Source organism: Colius striatus, chromosome 20, assembly GCF_028858725.1.
Source record: "Colius striatus isolate bColStr4 chromosome 20, bColStr4.1.hap1, whole genome shotgun sequence".
In the NCBI taxonomy this organism is placed as follows: domain Eukaryota; kingdom Metazoa; phylum Chordata; class Aves; order Coliiformes; family Coliidae; genus Colius; species Colius striatus.
This window is the reverse complement of record NC_084778.1, coordinates 4,869,380-4,892,748: the sequence shown is the minus strand read 5'-3', so window position 1 is coordinate 4,892,748 and position 23,369 is coordinate 4,869,380. Positions and strand designations below refer to the sequence as shown.

Here is a 23,369-nt window from a genome sequence, read left to right as displayed (position 1 = left end):
TCGACTTTCCCATATACTGCTGGTTGTCATGGCAAAGGGAGGGGGGGAAGGAACAAGAGGTGGTTAGTCCTTGACACGCTCCATCCTTGGACTAGTGGCAGCTCCCCAGCAAAACAAAATCCCAACAGCAATTATCAAGGTGCTTTTAAAATGGGAAAAGCAACAACAGATTAAAAAGCCATTCTGAAACCTTGAAGGCGAGCGCTGGGTGGAAGGGAGGGCAGAGCAGCCAGAGCTGCACACGCTGCGCCGACAGTGCCGACACACTGCTCGGGAGGCAAAGCTAAACAGGCCTCCATTGTCCAACCCCAGCGAGCCAGGAGCCTTGGGAGGCTGTGGGGACAGCACTTGCCAGAAACAGTCACTGCTGTTTATATGCTTACTGAGTACAACATGGAAAACCTTCCCCCAAGGGGCTGAAGAGCAGACCTGTGGCCCCTGCCCTCACCAGCACAAGGTATCGGAGAGAGGCAAGACAAAAGATGACTTTTAAGTGCAGAACTCAATTATGCTCCAGTCATGTGAATCACCATTCCACTGGCTAGATTATTTTCCTTCCTCACTGGAGCCAGCCCAAGGATTTGGAGAGTATCCACAACCTGGGAATGGAAAAAAACCTCTTTACCATTTCAAGAATGGCAAGCAGTTGTTACTGAGCCACAGCTTTATTGTTTTCAGTAGTAAAACAGTACATAAAAACTGTAAGGGATGGAGGTGAGCACAACAAAATAACAAATGAAACACAAACAACCAGAGCAGGCTGAGCACTGTTCACTGAGCCCTTCTTGCCTATTTTCAGCCAACTGGTACAGGTTTAAGATACTATCCCAAGGAGAGCTACAAAACACAAGAAAGATGTAACAAAGGGAAAAGTGGTCTTTAACACAAAAAAAACCCATGCACAGAGCTGAAGGTGTTCCTCTACTACATTCAAAGCTAGATCACATTCTCCTGGGCTGGACTCTTCCCTTGATCTGAGGAGTTTTTCCATAGATGACTGAACAGTTCTGGTTTGAACTCAGGTGAATTACCCCATGGTGGTAAAATCGAGAGGTAAGAAAGAAAGGTTTCCAGTCTCCCTGGTACAAGAGCTGTCCCACATTTATCTCTGAGAGTGCTTCATAAAACCTAGTCTCAGTTAGAAATCAAACTCATGCCTCAAAGCAGCACAGTAAACCAGCAAGGATAACCAGGTTCCTGGGCTGAGCTGGCAACCTGTGGGAAGCGAGAGCGGGGGTGAAAACATGACTGACCTGCCTACACTGCCCAGGAATGAAGAACAAGAGACACTATAAAAGCTAGAAACTACATGCTCAATTTGAAAAACTCTTCGTAGCTCACTGTAGAGTTTTTGATGTGAAAGCAACAGGTTTAAAGAAAAGAGAATCTATTTTCAAGTGGGTTTTATTCTTTCTCCTTCTTTCCTAGAATTAACTTAGGCTGGCAGGCCAGGCTGGCTGAAGCACTGCAGTAACGACAGCACAAGCAAGACAGCTTCAGCAGGACTGTCAAAAGCTCCAAGGCAAGAAAGGACTTCTTTAGTGGCAAAATCCTTCTGAAACTGAAGGTCCTACAGCTCTTGGAAGACACAGCATGACTTCAGCTCTGAAATCACACCCACATCCCAGCAGAAGCTGACCTTTGGATCTACTTTCTCAGAGACAACTAATAACTTTCAGGGATGCAGCTGGTTGAGTCTCAATGGCCATGTTCAAACACCACAGATCATGACATGAAACAGCTCTCAGTGGAGAACAGCCTCATCCCTTGCTCCCTTCAACAGCAGTGTTGTGAAGCCCACGTTCAGCAGTTTCTCTGTCTCCAAAAGCCCACATCATCCAAAGCTTTTGTTTTCATTTTTAAAAGGGCAGAAACAGATCACAGGGGAAGAGCTGGAAGGATCTTCCCAACAATCTGCCATTGCACATTAGCTGGAAAAGTAGCAAAAGAACAGTCCTCTGTTGGACCACGTTCATTTAAAGTCAAGGATTGATTTCCGATCTCCTCAAGAGTGTTCCAGCACCCAATCTCATTTATCTTCATACTGCAGCCATTTGTAAGAGCATATACTACATGTGCACAAAGTGCCCAGCAGCAAAGGAGAACAGAAGAGTAATAACCAAGGGAAAAGGCTAACATTAACAGGCACAAATTACTTTTAAATCCATGATTTCAGAGGGAACTTTTTGGAATCCTTTGGTTCTTCACCAAAAGAGGGGTCAGATCCAAAGTACTGAATAATATCTACAGACTCCCTGCTTGCCTAGTGTGGGTTTTGCTCTGGCTTTTAAAGATTTAATTGCTCCAGAGATGTCAGGTAATTTGTTTTTTCTCACCTGTCAGGCCTCAGAGGGAAATTGTCCATCCCAGAGAACAAGCAGGAGCAGGGCACACCGCTTTCTACAGCCTGACCATGAACACCACCATCACAGTCAGTCAGATGCTCAAGACTTGAAGGAAAAAGGTAACACAAAGGCAAGAGATAACAGGTGTGCATGTAGGAGGATAATTTGCAGAGCTTAACAAGATCAAGTAATCTAAAAGCTTTTATCTAACTTGGGTAGCCAGCTGGGCCATGGGGTAGTGGGTGTTCTCCCACCCAAGAGCTGCAGCACAAACATACTGCTCATGATCCCACTGCCAAAGCATCCCCCTCCTCACAGGAAACACAGGCCAGTGCACATCCAAAGGGACCAAAAAATTCACTGCAAATTCCTCTGAGTGTTACTAAAGAAACTGAAGTGTCTCTCTGAGCAGTCAGCCCTACCAGAGAGAGACCTCAGCGGGAGCACAACTTCAGCAGCTGATTCAAGATGCTCCCCCCAAACTCATACCACTTCAAACCAGAACGTGGATGACAAGAAACACAAGAGGTGACACCCTGTGCTCACAGGAGTCAAGTGCAAATCAGAGCACTACTCTCACCCTTGGGGGTCACAGAAGGAAATTCACCCTTGGACTGAGAAGCAGAAGAAGGGCTGCGGTCTCCTCACACCCCATTTGAGGGACATAGGGACGAATTTCACTTTCTCCTAAAGACTGCAAAGTCAGGAGGCTGAACTCAAGGCTGGGCTTGGCAAGCCAGAACAGTGGAGGCCACACACATTTCTTCAGCTCCAGTGAGCACTTCAACATGCCCCTTCCAACCAACACAGGTCTGGACCCCACGGCAGCACCACACAGCACCCCAAAGTGCATGTCAGTCAGCAGGAGGGGAAACCAGACCAAACCATAAACCAGGTCACCGAGGCAGGGAGGACAGGCAGGTGCTTTTCCCAGGTGCCATCGTGTTGCTAATGTCTGTGCAAGTGTCAGCATCATAAAGTCAGCAGCAGCAGCAGTCAGCATCTGGAGTGAGGTCTACAGGAGTGGGCAAGGGGTGAGTGTTGGCTCCAGACACAGCAGCTCCGTCTTGTCCTCCGTCAGCGTCGCCTTCTGGTGTGGATGCACTGTTTGCCTTCAAAATATATAAAGACAAAAGTTTTATTTGGAAAGCAGTGAAGGGGAGAGACTTGACTAAGTTATTCTCCATTGTTTTCACAGGCTCAGTGCCATTTTCAGAGCTGCCTAAAAATAATAATGAAGAGAATGTCTATGCATCATTACTCCACAGTCTGTCAGCAGTCAGGGCCCATTAAACTTTATTGAAGAAAGAAAAGACAAGGGAAAGAAATGCAGAAAGGAGGAGAAAGAAAGAATTGTATTACTAAAACCAGTCCTGTGGCAGACAAAGACAAGCCTCAGACTCCCAGAGGTTTCCATAACAGGTGACAGCATCCATGTGGCACAGAGCAGGTCCTGCACATGACCTTCCTGCCCTCCACGTGCCTGCACCATGGACAGGAGCCACAGCAAAAGTAGTCCTTACCCATGGCTGGGGCTGGGCTCAGGACAGCAGTGCTCTGCTGCAGAAGGCACTCTGGCTCTTGTCAGCTAAACGAACCTGAACTAATCACTTCAGCAGCCCTTGGTGAAATCTGGGCTCTGCTGGGCCAGGCTGGTTCCAGCACATGGGGTGAAACGCAGGGCTGACAATGCAGAGTGCTCCAAAGCAGCAGTGGGTCAGTACTAACCTCTCTCCTCCTTCTCTGCACTGAAAGGGACACAAATTACATGGACTCCTAGAGAAAGGGGACATTTCCAGTCACTGTGAAATACTCAAGACACAGGGAGTCCTCTAAATTCCTCCCACCAGCTACTGGCCAACATCCCAGTTGAAAGGTAACCTCCCAAGCCATAAAATCTCTCACTGTGTTTACAAAGACTCCAAAATCCAGACTTTTAACTTCAGTATTACTGACTGCTCTGCTCTTTCCTTTATACTTTATTTTGAAAGACGACATCAACTATTGCCCTCAGCCCTTTGTGCTGAATAGAAAGTTGGAAGCACAAGGAGTAAATGCATTGCAAAGGGCAAGAATAATTCTGAGGATGTGGGGGCAGGAGGCCAGACAGGCTGTTTGATCAAAGACCGAAGCACAGACCTCTGCAATGTGAAAGACGGCACAAAAATAGGAGTTCCATCTTCAGCAGCAGGCTTGTTTCCAGATATATTGAGTGAAAGAGGCAGGAGAATGAGTCTTTGTCATTCCTCTATTTTCAAGGAAGAAGTCTTCAATTTGAAACTCCATAAAGAATTACAGAAATAGTGGAAGTAATTTATTTTTGAGGTGCTTGAGCCTTTATTCACTTAACTTCAAGGCGGTCTTGACAGAGCTGAAAATGTTTTGGATTCTACCACTTGAGGACAAAACCATTTTAATTCTTTAAAGCATAGAAGGGGGCAAATGCTGCTCCTGAGGTTCCTATTTACAAATGCATCTTATCTAGAATGCAAACTTTGAATCACTTCCTAATGCTGTCACTACCCAAAGACATGTTTTATTCATAAATCCAGCAGGACCGTTCGCTGCTCTGCAGTACCAATATGAGGAGGAGGCAGACACAGCTCAAAGCTTCTCAGCCATGAAGGTACAATTCATTTTTTTCCCCCCTTTGTGGAAGAGGAACAACTCATCCTGCTTGGCAGCAGGAAAACTCAATCTTGTGGCAGTAAGCTTTGAGCAAAGGGGGCAACAGCAATGCCCAAAGACTGATGAGGCAGGAGGGGAGAGGCTGGGTGGGGGTGAGGGTCTCTCCTCCACATCTGATCCCCCCCTGCTTCCTTCCTGTCCTCTGTCCTTACTGCAGACACAGGAAAAACAAAACAAAAGTCAACTCCCCAAAGACTGCCATGAAGAAAGTCATTAAAAAAATTATCATCCCATTCAGAGCCTTTTTTTTGGTACATGGAACTGAGAAGTGAGACCCACTGAAGCAAGATGTTACCTCCTCATTGTCCCTGAGGGAGCAAAACACACATCTGAGAAACAGAAGGGAAGGAAAAAAAAACCAAGTTAATTCTTTAACTTCAAAGATGTCCTGAGAATTTCTTTCCATGAAAATACTGCAGAATGGCTCTGCCTGTCTCATGTATTAACAGCTTGCATATTTACGAGCAGAAGTCAATGCCTACCCCAGCCGGGGAGGCACTGAGCCACAGAGAGTGACACCACCTCATTTCTAAATCCAGTCAATTCCTGAAAGACAGGGCATAAATCTGCCCAAATTAAGACAGCTGGAAGCAGCATTTTTTGCCCATCTCTCTCAGCTCCAGGCCCTTTTCTCAGCTCTGCACAGCCTCTCCCAGACAGCTACAAAACAAGCAGCCACAGGGAGGTATCCAGAAGCTGCAGCTTCAGCATCCTGGGAGAAGGGTCCAAGGCTGGACCTGCTGACCTCTAGAGTTCCTTCCAGCTGGTCTCACCCTGTGACTGCAAACCACAACATTTCTTATGCCCCACCAGGCACTGCCATCATCATCTCAGCTCCCAGACTCAGTTTAATGTGGCTCTGTTTAACTGCCAGCTGCTGTACCACTCTTTAAGTATTAATGATTTAGACAACACATTGGCAAACAAGCTGAGATGGGGAGACTGTGATTTGCACTCAGAGGTATGCTACTTATTCATTAGCTTATTTTGTGGCTGTTTCTCAAACCTCCTCTTTTAAGCACAAATTAGAGCCTTCTCCAGCCACACAGCCCCTACCAAGCTCACTCACCATTTCCTACCTGCCAGCTGTTCAGGTGACCCACAGAATACTGAACAGGACTGACCCATTTCTGAGACAAAGTCCTCAGAAGATACTGAAGACCCCATTAATTGGGACCCACCAAAGTAGAACTGATCTGAGGAGAGATGTCTTTTGCTGTTAATCCACCCCTTGCAGCAGCCAGGTCCAAGCTCAAAGGTGTGATCTCTGTCAAAAGCTCTCCATGGGATATGAAAACCACTGTCAGATATTGATGCTTTATTTGTTTAATTCTGTTGAATATTCCCTTTAATAAAAATGTCACAATTAACAATAGGGGAGGATTTGGCTCTTTTTTTTTACCCGAGACACCTCTTAACATGTCAGCTGTACAGCCAGAACAAGGTGAGTCACCTCCCTAGCTGGGGGCAAAGAAAGAAGAAAAAGAAGCATTGTGCTTCTTTCCTGTGTGCAAATTTCAACCTCTTTAGGACAAAACATTGTGCAGCACATGACCTTCTGAAGAGCTATCACACCAGAGTGGGCACCTCCAGCTTCAGAAGAAGAAACAGCAGACCCTCAGAAAACAATGGTTTTGAAAGGGTTTGAATGCAGGTGGTTAAAAAAGACAACTGGCAGCCTCTCAATTCACCACTCTCTTCTGTAACTTTGGCTCATGGGCTGAGGTTGCCTAAATCCCAATGCAGTTCTGACAATGAGTCATTTTATGACAAACCCCAGGCTTCATTATCTGCCTCACCAAACCCCAGCTGGAGCCAGAGCTACACACTGGAAACCTACAAACTCTTCTTAATAGCTCCTTGTTTTCCCTTGGCCACACAACCATGCTGTTGCCTTGGCCTTCGGGCTTAAAGAGCTCAGGACTATGAGGGAGCTGCATTTGCAGTACCCCTCCCTAATTCCCTGCTCTGGCTGTGGCCTGGGATTTAAGGATGTTAAAGTATTCTGCAGAGTCACACCTGAGAGCTGAATTAGAGCAGAAGTGAGAAGTGAAAAGTCATTGGTAGCAAAACACCCGAGGTGCTAATATGAAGCAAAAATGGCTCCCAACATGGTGTTAGAAAGTTTCAGAGCCTTTCAAAAAACCAACACCAAAATTTGCCTTTAAAGCCCTCATTCTGCAACTGATCAGCAATTTAAATGAGAAAGGATTTTTATCCCTTGCTCTGCTTTTAGCTCAGGTCAGCCTGTCCCACAGGCAAGGAGAGGCAGCAAAGAGTTTTGCCAGTTTTCACATAGAGTACCCATCATCTTCACCTCTCTCTGAAGAGATGAACAGCAAGAGCAACCTCTGCTTTTTGACAACCAGTGGCATCCAGAGGGGCTTACCACAAAAAAACCCTCACAGACAGAAAAAGCTCTAAGCTAAAGATGAGGAGAGGCACTGCCACTTGCCCCAGGCTCCCAGCATTTGCACACTGCAGAGTACATGAACCCTCCTGAAGAGCAGGACACTTCTTACAGGACTACAGCACTGCTTTTTCCCTTGTCTGCTCTTGCCAGGCTGCTGGCAAAGCATGGGGTACTCAGTATGGCAGCCTCCTGGATGCTCAAACCATCTGCTAGAGGGCTGCAGAGGGACAGGCCACAGGAGTCATATCACTGCCTAATGCTGATTACCCATGGTGACTGCCAGAGGTTCACTGCACACACCCCTCACAGCAGCCTGTCTCCAGCTGGGCATGTTAAGTGCTCTCAGAGTAAATGAACACCAACCATGCTCACCCCTGCTGGTCTCTTGCACAGAGGCAAGGCCACATCCCAAACACATCGGAGGGAAAACAAACCTCACTTTCTCTCTCTCTTTCTCCTTCTCTCCCTGAAGTGCTGAAGATGACCCATGCTGTGGGACAGAGCATACAGCTGTGGCAAACACAACACAGGCACAGCAGGTTTCAGCATTGCCTCCCTGCAGAGACCTTTGCTAGAATCTCTAACACTCCCACACCAACCTTCACCAGCACCCATGTTGCAAAGGCTGGCACAGGACAGGCTTGGAGATAGTCCACTGTTCTGTAACCTGTCACAGAGCCACAACTGACACTCAACACCCTGGGAGTGCACAGCAGCTCCCTGGCAAAGGAGGATGCTTGGCTGGTGGCTGGTTCCCTGATGTGACATGACACAGAGAAACCTGCTCACTGCCACCCTCCAGCAGCTCCCAAGCCTCTGCTTGCCAACTGCAACTACCACTGGCTTCAGTCCACCCCCAGCACACGGGAGCAGAAATGCTGCTGCCTCCCTCCCCTGGCTCTGGGGCTGCTGAGCCCTCCTACCAAGCACCACAGCTGAAACAAAGCAGGGCCTTCTGCAGGAAGACTGGGAAATAAATGACCCCAGACATAATAAAGATCTTTACAGATACCCTCTAGGCAGCTAACTTGGCTTAATCTTTTCCTTAGCAGGATCTTCTCTATATCTCAGGGACTACTTTAACTGGGCTCAGGAGATTGCTATAGTTTTCATTACAGGTCCATGCTGCCTGTCATTTTCAGCTCTTTCCTTCCTAGCAAGGGGAGATTCCACTGGAAAGTGCTGATCCCTCAGGCCAAGCTTTGCCTGTGAGGTTTTTAGCAGGCAAAAGACATGTTTTGTCTCTGGGATATTCCTTGGCCTGTCATGGCCAAGCAGCATTTAGTTCAAAGAGCTGGCAGGAAAGTTCCAAAGCCCTCAGCTGTGTGCAAACACACTATCCAGGTGTGTGTCCATCCTGACTTCAGCACAGACACACAGCACAAGCAGAAAAAGCACCCAAAGGGCCACCCCACCTGCTCTCCACCATCACCTGCTCCATCCCCAGGACAAGCTGCTGCTCCACTCCAGCAGGCAGTGAAGCCAACACACAGCAGGAACCAGCCTTCACCAACACCACAGCCAACAGAGGCTTAAAAGAAACCACCCAGGCCAGGGCAGCACTATAATCCAGAGAGAGGAAGGACAGAGCAGAAGGATCACTCAGCTGATTTGCTCTGTGAAAACTAAAATTAAAGACAACTGCAAATGCCTGAAACTTGGGGAAGGAGGGAAGAGCAGAGAAACAATTTTATGCTGGTTATTTCTGGCGGGAAGCGTGGGGAGGGGGACTGTGACTCCACACTGCACTGAAGGATGGAGCTGCTCTCTCTAATCCAATTTATGTCTCAACACACACAGCACAAAACAGGCTTCGAAACAAAAGGAGTGGCAGTTCACAAGGTGGCAGGAACGGAGGGAGAGTGCTAAAGGATAACTTAAGGGGTTGTTGAATAGATTAGTGGGAACTGCAGAGAGAATATATTTGCATCTCTTTCAGCTGCTCCAGATCAGATGTGATAGCAGCCTCTGCTCTCATAGTCACTTAATTGTTCCAAGGTTGTTGAGGGGGGAAAAAGTGTCTTCTGTTTGCACTGCAGAGTTCTGGGAAGAGCCATGATTGGCTTTATGAGCCACCACATATCAGGGGGGAAAAAAAATGATTCAGTCTCGTAAAGCTGCTGGGCTTCTGATTTTCTCCAGTAAAAGCTTAAACTGTTCCACTGCCTCTGCAGGGCAGCCTGCCTGAAGCTCTGGGCATCTGCAGGGGCACAGACCCAGGCTACAGCTGCTCTTGGAGGTGGGTGGAGGCAGCTCCCACCCCAGATGATTACTCATGTTGCAGAAGAGATTCTGCAGTCAGGAAAGAGGGAAGGAGTGAGCTGTAATGCTGTGACAGCATCTGCCACGGGAAAAAGCAGCAGGGAAAGGTGAAGCCAGGCCACAGCTTCACCAGGTGTGCCTCTGAGAAAGCTGGGCTTTGAGGGAAGGCAGCCCCAAGAGCATGGGTCTGCCCAGAGAGGAGGTTCAGCTTACCAGGGACTCTGCTGCCCATGTCGCTGTCGCTCTGGCAGCTCTCGGTGGCGCTGAGGGCAGCCCCCTGCTCGCTGCCCAGGCTGCTGTGGCTCCCCGAGAGCACAGGGGAGTGGGGGGTCCCCAGAGCCCTGCCCACAGCCTGGCTGGATTCCCCGATGGGTGCTGCAGGAACACAACAAAGAGATGCTGCTGTGAGAGGGAGAAATGGGTGCAGATGCTTGGTTGGGTGCTAAGAGAACAGCAGCCTCTCCAGTCCCAGACAGGCACCTCCTGGAGCTGGGGTAAAACCCAGTTTCTGTGCTCTGCTCCTAAAATGGCACAGTGATTCCAGTGCTATAAAGCCAGGAGTGAGGAGCTGCCCAGATGTGCTGCCAGGAGCAGCTCCCAACTGCAAGGCTGCAGGCAATGGAGCCACTCACCACCTGCTTGAGCCATGGACACTATTCCAGTGAGCAGGGGTCAGACCCTCACCTGGCACAGCTACAGCCAGTGGGCTGCACTGGTGTAGGGCAGGACAGTGGCAGACCAAAAACCCACAGTGTCAAACATTCAAGCACTTCACATTTCCCACCCTCCAGCCAGAAGATACACAAATTCCTCACCCAGTCCTGCTTGGTGCTTTCTGCCCTGTGAACCTTTTGATCCCACAGGTAAGGGCTTGTCATCCAGGCTGGAGGAACTGAGCTCCGACTCACTCTCACTGTCGCTAGAAACCACTGCAGAAAAGATCAAGGGGAGGAGAGAGACAGTTACTCACAATGTTCATAGCACTTACCAAAGAGAGTGCCAGATGGATCCAAATAAAACATCAACAAATGCTGACTCGCTGCTCACATCCTCCCTCTCTGAAAGGAGCCCTACCTGCAGCTCCTCCACAGCTGGTCCCTCTTCCTCTCAAACACCATGTGCTTTTGCTTTTCACAGCTGATTTGTAACTCCACCACACACACTCCAATGGTGCCAGCACCTGAAGCAGATGCATACCCCACCAGTGCAGCCCTCCTAAACCTGACAGGGATCATGGGGATGACACCACTCCCGTGCCAACACTTAACTGCCCAACGCTCCCTGCTGCTGAGCCAAGAGCTCTGTGGTGTGACTGAGCTTACAGCTGGGCTCTGCTCCTGCTCACTCCCAAGCCAACATGCCAGTGAGCCTCCCTCCTTCTCCTCCAACACCCTAAGGCCTGGGTTGGTACCAGGCAGCTGCCTGGGCACTGAAGAGCATCTATGGTTGAATAATGTGGAGAGGGGGGTTAGATGATTCTTCCAAGCTACATTTCAAGTGCAGCAAGGCCTCTGTGGAGGCTCCAGGATCTATGAGGAAAATGCCAGATAAATACTGAGCACATCAAATAAAAAACCCTGCAGCGATTACATGAAGAAGAACTTTATTAACTCATTGTCCATTCAGCACTCATCCCTACCAGCACACTGCCCAGAACTGACTCACTCCTGTGCTCCCAAGGCTTAGAAGGCTTAAGGATCACTCCTCTTCCTCAAGGAAACTGTTCCCTCATTTCAAGGCTGCCTTTTTTCCTTCTTTTCCTGCTCCTGTGAATCATGGCCCTAATCCTGCTGCTTTCCACCCTCCATACTTTCCACAAGAGCTGAAAGAGCCTCATTTTGCTGGACACGACTTCCCAAACTGGCAGGTTGTTTCCACTTTTCCATGCAGTTATGCAAGCACCTCTCTTGCTTATACCAGTGCCAGCTGCTTTGGGTAAAATGAGAAAGGTGTTTTTCCAACTCCTGGGTTTCTGTAATGGCCTGATCTGAGAACAGAAAGGATGAGGCTGAGGAGGAAAGTAATAGGAAAACAGCTCTTTTGTTCAAGGGATGGCACCTACAGCATTTCTCTGTCTGGGCACGGCAGATACCAGCTCTCCTGGCAGCTCTGAAGCCGCTTCAAACAGTGGGTCACAACTCTTGGTAGAGAGTATGGCTCATGTGGGCCATAGAGTTGGCAACACTGCAACCTACAGCCTCTACTGGAGAAAAAGGAAGCCCCAGCTACTTCTTTATAATCACTGCTACATATCTATAGGCTCCCATTCACATGAGAACCGAGTCCCCCATTCCAGCACTGACCACACCACTGCCCCTGCACTGTGCTCCTCACTGCCCGAGCTCAGGGTGCTGCTGGCCACAGGAGGGACCTGGGTGCACTGTTACAGGTTGACAGCTGTGGGGTGGCTCAGAGTTGTGAGTTCACCTCTCTCTATCAGCCCTAAAATTCACTGCACTCAGTTCAGAGCTACAAACCCTTTAACCCTGCCCAGGGCAAGAGGATGGGTAGCCATCCCCTTGCACAGGCAAGCATGAGCTGTCAAACATTTGTGCCAAGCACCTCTGTGGATGCTGCTGTCAGGCACTGAGCTGTACTACACATTTCATTTAAATAAATAAATAAATATTCATACCTCAACTAGGGCTTTTCTGGAGTGAACATCTCAGGATATTAAAGCTGGCTGCCAGGGTTATTGCAAAGCGTTATTGCTGCTGCCCTGACAGGCAGCTCCCCGTGCTGCTGGGCAGTGCTGTGCAGAAGGCAGGCTGCCAAACCCCTCCTCACTGCCCTCACAGCACCACCAGAAATGGGACCATGGGGCTGAGCCAGGGAGAGAGTAAAACCCCGTTATAAGCAGGGGTGTTGGTCCTCTGGCTGAGTCTTGAAAGCAAAGGTTTGGCTTTGGGCTTTGCTGTCTTTATTAAAGAGAGTCTCATCGCCTCCACAAAGCTCCCTGGGAGAACTGTTAACAACCCAAACATATCAGTATGTTGGGACTTTTTGCTATAAAATCCAAATCTCAGCTGTGAGGATAATTATGACCATCTCATTGTCAAATTCTCTGAGGAAATGCACTTCTGTTCCACTTGGTCATGAGCCTTTTTTGGCCTCCTGGATTCATAATATCCATCACTTTATAACCGCTCCTTCCTCCACAAATCCTTTAAAAATGCTGGGAGTCAGGATTTACTTGGACAAGGCCCCAGTGAATCAGTGGAGGTGACTTTAGCTGCCTTTCCTTCTGCCATTCAGCAGTTCAGAGAGAACCAGAACAAAATGAGGAAAATATTAATGACACGAAGGCACTTGCACCACAGCAGCAGCCCTGTCTGCTCTCATTTCCTCTGCTGCCAATAAGAGTGTCTTTTACCCACTGCACCAATGTTTCCCTTTAAGGTAATTTTTCTCTTTAAGCTCCTAGACCTTCTGCTGGCACTTTCCAAGGCCCAGAAGTCATAAATCTGGTGTTCCAGCAGTTGCTGATATATCAATAAGAGTCGTTGGACAGCTGCACTATCAGAAAACGTAACAGATTTATCCCTCTCCATCTCCAGCTGACTGAAAAAAAGCTCATAAAAAACACATATGCCAAGACAAAACTTGCAAGCAAGCAGCACTCCCACAGGGAATGGGTCACTCACTGAGGGCCTGAGCTCCCCTTGCTGCTGACAGAGACCACGATCCCTCAGATACATGGTTCAGCCTCCAAGCCACTGGTACTAGAGCCTCATGGCAGGGAGAGCCACAGGGAATGGTGGAGGGCTGCTATGTTGCACTTAACCCAAGCAGCAGACGACGTGATGAGGCTGTGCTGAGGCCAAGGGGAAAGGAGCATTTGGCTGGAGCTGAGCTCTAATATTAAATGCCTTCATTTGGCACAGGCACAGCTGTGATGGGAAGAGCCAGCCATGCTTCTTCCCACTGCCCAGTGTCCAGGCAGAGCTCAGGCCCTGCAAGCACAAAGCCTGGCACCTCTTGCAGCTGTCAAAGCACATGGGCACACAGGGGCACCCTGTAGCCCCAGCTCTGAACAGCCCCATGCACCCAGTGCAGCCGAGTGGGCTGAGTGTGAGCCCTCGGGAATGCAGCTCTGCTGCAGTACCCACACCATGGAATCATTCTGGTTGGAATAACCTTTAAGAGAATCAAGTCCAAGCCCTCCACCTCACCCTGCCAAACCCACCCATGGCCCTCAGCTCCACAGCTTTGCAGTATCTCCAGGGCTGGGACTCCCCCAGCTCCCTGGGCAGCTTGACACAGGGGTTGGCAACCCCCTCAGGTAAAGAGTTCTTCCTCAGCTTCATTCTCAACCTCCCCTGGGGCAACTGGGGCTATTTCCTCTTGTCCTGTCACTTGTTAACTTGGGAGCCTTTGCAAATCCTGCCTCTGGGACTGGGGAGGCTGACAGCTCCTGGTCACCGTAGGTGGGAAGGTCAGAGATGAAGAGTTTTATTACAATCCCAGTGTCTCAGTGGGAACAGCTCCTACATCAGATCGTGCCCAGGGTTGCCCCACAGTCACAGGGACATCTCCTAGCAGGAAGAGGGGACTGGAACATGCAGCTTCAGCACTTCCCAAAAACTCACAGAGAAGCTGGATGACTCCCTTGGTGGCCTGCAAAGCACTTGATGTGCCCCAGTACACTCCTCTCTGCTTCATCATTCAGCCTCCAGCACACAGACACCAGACAAGCCCACAGCATCCCCCTGCCCAGGCCCTGCTCCTGTGCCTCCAACAGCACACAGTGCATGCCCTTGGCAACAGGACAAGAGCACACTGCAACAGGAGAACCCACCAGAGAGTGAGCAGAGCAGCAGGCAGCCCTCATGCCAAGCAGAGCAGCAGGCAGCCCTCATGCCAAGCAGAGCAGCAGGCAGCCCTCATGCCAAACAGTGCAACAGCTCAGGGATCACACTTCTTCCATTCAGATGCTTTTCATTTTGTTTTCTGCAGAACTCAAGAGTTCAGGAGGAAGAAAGCCCTGCTGCTTATTGCTCCCCATCCCCTGACAGCCCTATCCCACCTGACCCAGTGTAGGAACCCACTCACATTCCACCACATAGGCCAGAGCTGATCCCCAGCATGAGAAATATTACTGCTATTCTCCCCATGACAATGCATTCATACCTTAACTAATAAGCAGCGTTCCCATAGCAACTGCTTGTTTATTACAGAAAAAATAAAGGCAACAGCAAATCCCAGTGTCAGCAAGCATGAGAGGAATAATGGCTGTGTAAAAATAAAACTTCTTCCTGGTGGGTTTGGCTTTTTTATCTAAGAGGCATGTTCCTGATGTCCCTCAGTCCCGCTGCCTTCCCACCCCGCTGCAGCAAGAGCAGCAGCAGGTACCCAAGGCCTGGCAGTGCTGTCTTCCCTTTGAGGAGGAAATGGAACACTTGAAGTTTGTTCCATCCCTGTTGAAAGGCATGGAGGATGTTAAAAGGACAACCATAGTCCTCTCTCCAGGGGCTGGGCCAGGACACAGCTGTGCCTGGGCTGGTCCCACCTCGTTTGAGTCCCTTAATAGCTGAGAGAAGGTTCCTTCAGCACCTCAAGAAGCAAGCAGAGGGTTAGACAGGACTGGCCAGGACAAGGGAAACCCCACTGAGAGCAGCCTGTCAGTCAGGCATGTTAAATGCCAGAGCTTGTTCCTAAGAACATCCTGCCAAAGAAGCAACTGGGCTTTACTGGGTGCTGAAAGGCCGTGTTCAGATGGGGGCTACGAGGTGTGAGCTGACAAATGCTATCAGCCAGGCAGAAGTAAGGCAGGCTGCCTTGTCAGCCATGGCCTCATAAAGCTCAGTCCAGGCTCAGCAGCAGATTCACACCAGCAATAATAGCACAGCTACATCATCTCCACAGGGGAAGGTGGCTGTCCTGCACACTGCAGAGGTTTCAGATGGCAAACAGCAGAAGCCTCAACACCAGGAGGTGAAAAAAGAGTTAAACAGAGGGGCAAGATGTACAAGCTCCCAGCTTCAGAGAGAAATTACAGCCCACAGTGCCAACTGAAAGCTGTCCAGAGGACAGGCACCTAACAGAGAAGGGCAACAAGGAAAGAAAGCATCAGGAAATAAACCTGTAAATTGATACTATCCTACCCATAACCAGCAGTCAGCCAAAAACCAGAGCACAGGCAGAAAGGCAGCTCACCGCCCACATCAAAGCTTACCAAAGGCCACTTTTGTGTCCTCCACCTGCTCCTTTGCTGCTCCTGAGAGTATTTAGAGGGAAGCCTTCTTCCAAAACAAAACTCAACTAAAAAGCTGAACTTAACAGCAGGATAGGCCTTGGCTCAATATCATTGACTCATCATGTTTGTTGTATCATGTGAACAGAAAATACCTCATCAATCAGCTCATTTGCTAAGACAATTCCTTCCAAGCATCTCCTGGAGGGAAGCACGGCCATCTACGTGGATCTAATTTGTCTTTAATTACAAGAGTTATAGCAGGGCTGGGAGTATTCTCCTAGCTGGGGACTGAAGACAGGCTTTAAAAATCCAACTCTCCTGAGTCCTCTTTATTAAAAGGTTATTTCCCCCTGCACCATTGATAAGGTTTATCTTGATGTAGAAGACTACAAGCTGCTGGTACACTGAAGAGGTCTTCTCCAACTGAGGTGATCCAATAGCAACAGGCAGAAGGGGAGAGAGGCCAGACAGTTTTGCTAATCCACACCAGAAAGAAATGAAGAGAAGTCAAAGCAGATTGAAGGTAGCTTGAATTCTGCAGCACCCATCCACTGATGTGCTCGTGACCCTGAGTGCTCAGCTCCTCAATGCTGAGCTCCTGTTTCTCCCCAGCTGGCTCTTGGCACAGCACTGGAGTGGGCATGAGAGCAACAAGAGGGTGGGGAGATGGAAGAGAGGGGGGGAAAAAAGCCCTACAGGGCAGCACTGTGAATGGGATCTGACACAGCACCGATCCAGGATGCCACACATGATACAACAGTCTACTTCAATCAAGGTCCACCTCAAAGAACAGGGATGTGAGTGCTGAAGCTAATAAATCTTCAGGCTTGTTAGTGCTCTGGCACCAGCCCTGCACAGGGCTAAGTTAATCAACAGCTTCTCTGAACCACATTTAAAGAACAGCTCAGCCTTGAGTTCCCCACGCTGCAAACCTCAGCCCCTTCCCCAAGGCCTGTGGAAGGAGCTTCACCCTTTGCTGGTCTCAACCTGCTGAGAAGGGCTAGGCACAAAAGCACACAGCCAGCATCAGCTGGCTCCTGCCTACTGACTGTAGAAAAATGTCTCTGCCCACTTGTTCCAGGCCCCAGGAAGACCCCAGGGAGATGCAGGTGGTGTAATTTATGATCTAGCTCAACATGATTTGAGGTATCTGCCCAGTGGTCCTCTGTAGAGCAGCAGAAACAAGGAGCAAGCAGCCTCAAGAAGGAGGGAATAAGACCAGTCTTTTGTGAGCTTTGGCTGCTCAACACCATCCACCAGTGACACCACCCTTTGTAGTTCAGGAGAAGCTCTTTAGGCTGTGACTGCAGACACGTGTCAGATTCACAGCTCACCTCTCCCTTGGCAGTTCCAGCAAAACAGTGGAGGCTGCAAGGAAGTGAGGAAAGCACGAGTGGACTGAAGGTCAGTGAGCCCAGGTGGGCTGGGGCTAGTCTGAGCCACCCATATGCACTTAAACCTAGAAAACACACCATAGTATAAACACCCAACACTGCCCACACGGGAAACACACCACACCTTGCCAGCTATCTCTTACCTCTAGCAGAGAGCCTCCCCCATTAGCTGAATCTTGCTAGCAACAGAAGCAGCCAGGTCCTTCTCCCCACCTGCTTCCTGAGCATGGAGCAGACAACCAACCTTTTCCCCTGGCCCAGGTGAAGGATCGGCTGGTCCCGACGCTCGCTGCCTGCGGCACGGCTGCCTCGCTTTGCCAAGGCTGCGAGGGCAGCTCGCTGCATTTGCTGCTGCTCTTCAAAGGGGTGATGTACTTGGGCAGCCCTTTGTAGAACCACGCACCAGACCTTTTCCAGACCTGTTAGAAACAAAACCAACACCTTAAGCCTGTGTAAGACAGCAACAGAGTGCAGCCAGCACCAAACAAGCTCCCCACCCTGCTTAAACACACAGCAGGGCCAAGCTTTCCACCTCACAGAGTCCAACGGTTCCCCTGCACTCTGCAACTACCACAGCACCTCATATTCCACCCCACACCTTGTCAGCCCAGCTTCATCTTCCTCCACCACTAAAAAAAGCCATCAATCACACATTTCCATGTGTAACAGACACAGCCTTGGGGAGGAGCAGAAGGTGGCCATGCAAACCACAGGACCCCTACATTCTCCAGGTCAAGACTAGTTGTTTCTCTGATGCCATGGGCGAGTTCAACACGTGTTCCCAGGCTCCCTACAAGGATATCAGGATGAAGTTCCTTGGCCTGCACTAAGCAATAGGCAGTTCAGATTCTGCATCTGTTGGCTTTCCATTGGGAATGAACAGAAAGAAAAGCTTCCTGGAGAGAGCAGGCACATGCCACAGGTGGCAACAGCCCGAAGCACATGCTCTACTTGGAGTAAAATAAGTGTTGTGCTGGCTGAAGGGGCAGCAAATCCTGCCAAATCCCTCCTCCTGGGCCAGGTCCCTCAGACTGGGTCACTTTACCTGTGAGGGACTTAAAGACCAGCAGCAATGCCAGGACAGCAGAAAGGCTGTGCCTCGTGCTGTACCAAATGGCACAACCTTGGCATTCATTTCACAGAGCAATTGAGGCTAAGCCAGGTCATTTAACAAGTGTGCTTGAAAACCCCAGAACGAGAAGGACAACACTCAAATAACCTGAACCTGCAGCAGGAAACAGACTGCAAGCACTAAACTGTAATAGCTCCTGTAAAAATGCCCTCTACTCTCCAATTTACTTTTAATGTAGCTTATGATGAAGGAGCTCTATTAAGTATATTTAATACAAACCCTGCTGTGAGCCAGAGGAGAGGAAAAGGATGGCAGCTCAGACAAGGAGAAATGGCCTCTAAAAACCTAATTCTTTTGTGTCTTCCAGCAGTATAATAATAAGCTAATGAGACAGCCAGGGCAGAAATAAGTGAATATTGTAAAAATATCATCTTGTATTTCATGCAGGGGGATAAAAACCTTGCACTTCTGTCCAGAGTGAAGTCCATCAGTGCTTCTAGTCCAACTTCCCAAAGCATTTTGCATCTAGCATCACCATGGTGGTAATGGGTGCAAATGCAGACATCCCTAATTACAGTCAATACACTTGCAATTTGCATTTAGGACTTAATCAAAGCAGAGGGCAGTGACAACACCTGGCACTCACGGGAAGTTCTTCTCATGCAGGCACAAAAAGCAGGACACCACCATCAGGGTTTCACTGATGGGAGGAAATTGCTCAGCATGTTGCCCAGCTCCTAGTCCAGAGCCATCAACACAGATTGCTAAAATCTCTGTGTTTGGGGTCCTGAAAGCCAAGTGAAGGCGATCTGAATTCAGAAAGGAGACTGGTAGGATGCTTTTTAAAAGAAGAGCACCCAGCAGAAGAAAGCACAGCATTGCTGTGACCCAGCAAACACGTCAGTGTGCAAGAGAGACACTCGTGTGCAGCACAGCAGGATCTAGAAACCAGGAGGTGAGAGCACCCTGCAATTACACCAACATTTTCCTGCTGGGTAACAGCCCAGCAGGACACTGAGTCTGCCATCCAAGTGAAAAGCTGGGAAGCCAGCTCCCCAAAGGAAAGAAGACTGTGAGTTCTTCTTCTACAGAGGGAGCCTTGGCAGGGAAGCCACTTTTCCAGCTCCTTCACCAGCATGCAAACAGCTAAAACAACAACCCAGCCAGTCAAGGCACAAGCTGACATAGCTCCTTCAGTCCCCTCTGCCAGCACACAGGGACTGTGCAGCATTTGGTACCGTCTGTACAATGGCCCATGTCAGTGCAGCACAGAGAGCCTGGAGGAACGTGCTCTGCTCTCCCTGTGAAACCACTCATCAGGAAATGCAATACAATCTGGGACTAGTCTCGCCAGGGAGCTCAGCCCACTGCAACTCAGGGAAATACACAGGATGCAGGAGCTGCAGGCTGGGCAAGCCATTGTCTCCCTTGCCTCAGGAAGGCAGATGGCCTTGGGAGCTGCTGCACACATAGGACACAGAGGGCAGAACATGGACTTGCACCCCCCTCTGCACCATGGCTTGAGGACAGCAGGTTCTTCCTTCCTTCACATCAGGTAGCTGGGGCACACAGAGCTTCCCTGCACAAACTGCTGGGGAGGAACCAACCCTTTCTTACAGTCACTCTCTGAACAGACCTTGCAACATCTGTAATTGAATTTGAAGCGCTGAAGAGACCTATTATCTTCAGGCAAGCTGCCATTTAGGCACACCATAAAACCAATCAGACACAGCAAGGACTGCTGTAAGAAAAGGCTGGTAACTGCCAGGTTTCTCACTACCCCAAAGCAAGTCCAGTTATAGAAAGAGTTAATGATATAACACACCCAGCCCAGATGTAGCAATACTGGTATGAAATGGATTCTATGCATATATGTTCACTTCAAATTGGTGCTTCTAACAGAGTTTGGTCTCATTACAGCAGCACTGAAATCATGTTGAGATGGGCTCTACAACAGCTGCAGCATGATGCTCTCCCCTACACTAATTCAGTGCCTCTGCTCCCCCCAGGTTGGTACCTGAAATGACCACAGCTCCCATTCTGTTCTGCACATGAGCACACGGAGCAGCTTTAGCATCCATGCATCAAAACAAATCGAAGCTGCAGTGTGCTATTGATGGCAGTTTAACTGATCACCAGAGTGGCTGGACAGCAATGGTGCTTCAATTTAAATTAATAAATCTATAATAGTGCTTCAAGAATAGAACTCCTGCTTATTAGCAGGGGTTTGCTCCTTCCAAGGAGGAGAGTTTTGATCCCACCAGTCCTGTTGGCATGTAAGGTGAAATCCCACCCCCACAGCAGCCTGAGTTTGAGTAGAGCTGGAATTTCATCAGCATGAGGGACTGCCCAGTCCCTTCCAGTAACCCAATATAAAGTAACATGGATCATCCCTCCCTCCAGGTGCTTGACAGAAGAAAGAGTTATATCAGCATTATTCCAGGTCAGGACACGGTGGTCCAGCTGAGGGCAGAGCAGTCACATCACTGCCTGCAGTTGCCCCCAGCCCACTGTGCTCAAACTGGTCCAGCTAAACATCACCAAACTCCACACTAACACTGCCTTCCTTCAGGCTCCTGTCCTCATTCTCCCAACACCTAAACTACCTGAAAGCAAAGTGAGGAAGGACACGGTGGAGAAGAGCTACTTCAGCAACAGACTCCTTTTTTTATTACTTCAAGCCAATTTAATGTCCATGACAAGTCTACAGCACTGAAAGCCTTTTATAACCCTGGTAACACTCCTATTAAAGTTGCATCAAGCCATCATTATAACTACAGGACAGTCAGTCAGCAGCAGATGCATATTTTTATCAAGCACGTGCAAGTGCAGCCTGTAAATGAGACCCAAGGGAGAATCACTGGGCTCTAGTGAAATACATGTTGCTGTTCAAGCTTCTCCTTCCTCCTTCTCTGAACATCCAAGTGCTAAAACAAGCTCCTGAACAGAGAAAACATGAGGACTTAATATGGACAAAACCACAGCCGAAGGAATCATAACAAATGCTTGCAGCCTCCCCAGAGTTTGTTTCACCAAGCCACAAGTCCCCTACACAGAGATGCTTAGAAAAGGTCTTAGCTGCAAAGCCACAGTTAGCTTTACCACCTACAACTTGCCATGCAATAGCAGTTATTCTGCAGCCACCTTCCTTCACAGCAGCCTGAGCTGGGCTGTGAGAGAGAAAAACAGCCACCTTTAGCTTCCCATGCTGACAGCAGCATTACTGCCTCAATCCCCCAGCAGCTGAAATGTGAGGGAGCAGGTTCTCGTGGGCTACAATGCTTAAAGAAGAGAAAAGCACCTCCAAACAAACCACCCTGGGAGGAGTTCCCAGCCATTGCCCTCCTGCAGCAGCCCATGCCCACACTCTCACTTTGTCCCAGCTCTCCACCACGGGCTCTGGCACGCTGCAAACCACTGGCAGGGAGAAAGCAAACCCTCTTCAGCTTCGTTATTTGCATTCATCTGCTTTTCCCTAACACAGAGATTTCCAATTACATTATTTACAGCAATCTGTTGTCAACTCCCACATTCAGCACTTGAGGATGAAGAAAATTAAAAGGCAGTGAAATTGCTCTTCGGGGCTTTGTTTCCGGAATAGCAAAATCTCTCTCACCTCTGACCCCAACGTTTCTCAAGCTGCAATGGCTGCCAGTCTTCAACCATTTATCACTCCCCTCTCAATCAGGCCTCTTTTTTTTTTCCCCCCTGTGGCTCTATTCTAGAGGACACTATTTTGAGTTTAACCGCTTGCTACCGCCCCCCAAAATAATATGGCAGGCTATTGATGAGTTCTGTGAATTGCAAACAGGTGCACATCAATTCAATCCAGAGTCACTCAAAATAATCCCTCCCCCCTTCATCAGTGTGGTATTTTGCCAAGAAATTATCATGCCAGGCAGGAGTAACCCTGGGCTATGTTGGTTTGTAACCAAAACGGTGTGTGTGCATATGTCAAAAGGGAAGCCCTGGGGGCAAAAAGGGAGGAGACAACTTTCATTCCTCCAGGGCTGTAATCTTCCTCTGTGGTTTATTGTGATAAACCAAGAAATGCAGCCAGACATGAAAATGAAGAAATTAAAAGAGAAAGTGAAGCAGAGAGGGCAAATGAGAACTTTAACAGGTCCCTGATAGCTGGCACACTCTTTCGCAGTCGATGGCATTTTAAAAGAAAAGCTACCTCCCCCCCCACACTGAGCTGTTTTCATTATCACTGCAGTTTTGGATGTGTCAATTCAAATGTAAATGTGCATGAACACTTCCAAGAGGATTTTAATTACAATGATAGCATCACTAATTATGGACATGTATTAAAAAATATAGATATAAAGCGGTAATTCAGGAAGGTGCTTTGCAGAACCTGGTGGTATCAGTCAAAACAAGGCTGTGCAGAGGGTTGGATGGCTGAGCAGGGGTCTGAGAAAACACAGCAGATCCTGTTTCCCCTTTGGGGCCAGGAGGTGACAAGCAGGGTTCAGCCACATGAGACTGGTTCAACATAGGCACTGCTACCCAAGCTGTTACCAAGCTCATATGTGCTCTGCCAGAGGCCTGGCAGCAGGGAACGGTTCCAGCTGCATACACAGCCACCACAGCTCCTCCCAGGCAGTTTTGCTGGAGGACTTGCTCCCTTTCTGCCCTGCACACTCATTCTTGTGGGTGCATCGCTGCTTCACTGCCATGTTACTGAAATGGGCTCACTGCAAACTCCTGGCCAATGTTTGCTGCAGTCAGGGATCAGCACTGAGCATGGCACAGGATTTCTGCACAAATGCAGAAACAGGACTGTCCCAAGCAGGATCAACCCTCCACACAGTCTCCAGGAAGGCAATGCAAGATGCAAAGCGGAGGCAGGCACTGCAGCACAGGAGGGAAGGAGGAAAGGAAATTCTTGCCCTCAAAAGGGAATATAAGCTTGACTGAATTTCCTTCTATCCTTGCTTGCAGGAACAATAAAACATGATCCTCATCTGCTTTAACTCCACTGCCCTCAGAAGAA

At 49.0% G+C, this 23,369-nt stretch overlaps 1 protein-coding gene across 7 annotated transcripts in view; it reads right to left on the bottom strand.

The window, feature by feature from the left end:
- Positions 1-627: 627 nt before the first annotated feature.
- Positions 628-23,369, bottom strand: part of RPH3AL (rabphilin 3A like (without C2 domains)) — a 41,488-nt gene continuing 18,746 nt past the window's right edge. For all 7 annotated transcript variants that reach the window (XM_062012297.1, XM_062012296.1, XM_062012295.1 and 4 more), the window contains 4 exons: positions 17,543-17,717; positions 10,524-10,637; positions 9,922-10,083; positions 628-3,457 (listed from right to left, as the gene is read on the bottom strand). In XM_062012297.1, coding sequence (XP_061868281.1) covers positions 3,423-3,457; positions 9,922-10,083; positions 10,524-10,637; positions 17,543-17,717 — 486 coding nt within the window. In that variant the 3' untranslated portion in view covers positions 628-3,422. The remainder of the gene's footprint in view (positions 3,458-9,921; positions 10,084-10,523; positions 10,638-17,542; positions 17,718-23,369) is intronic.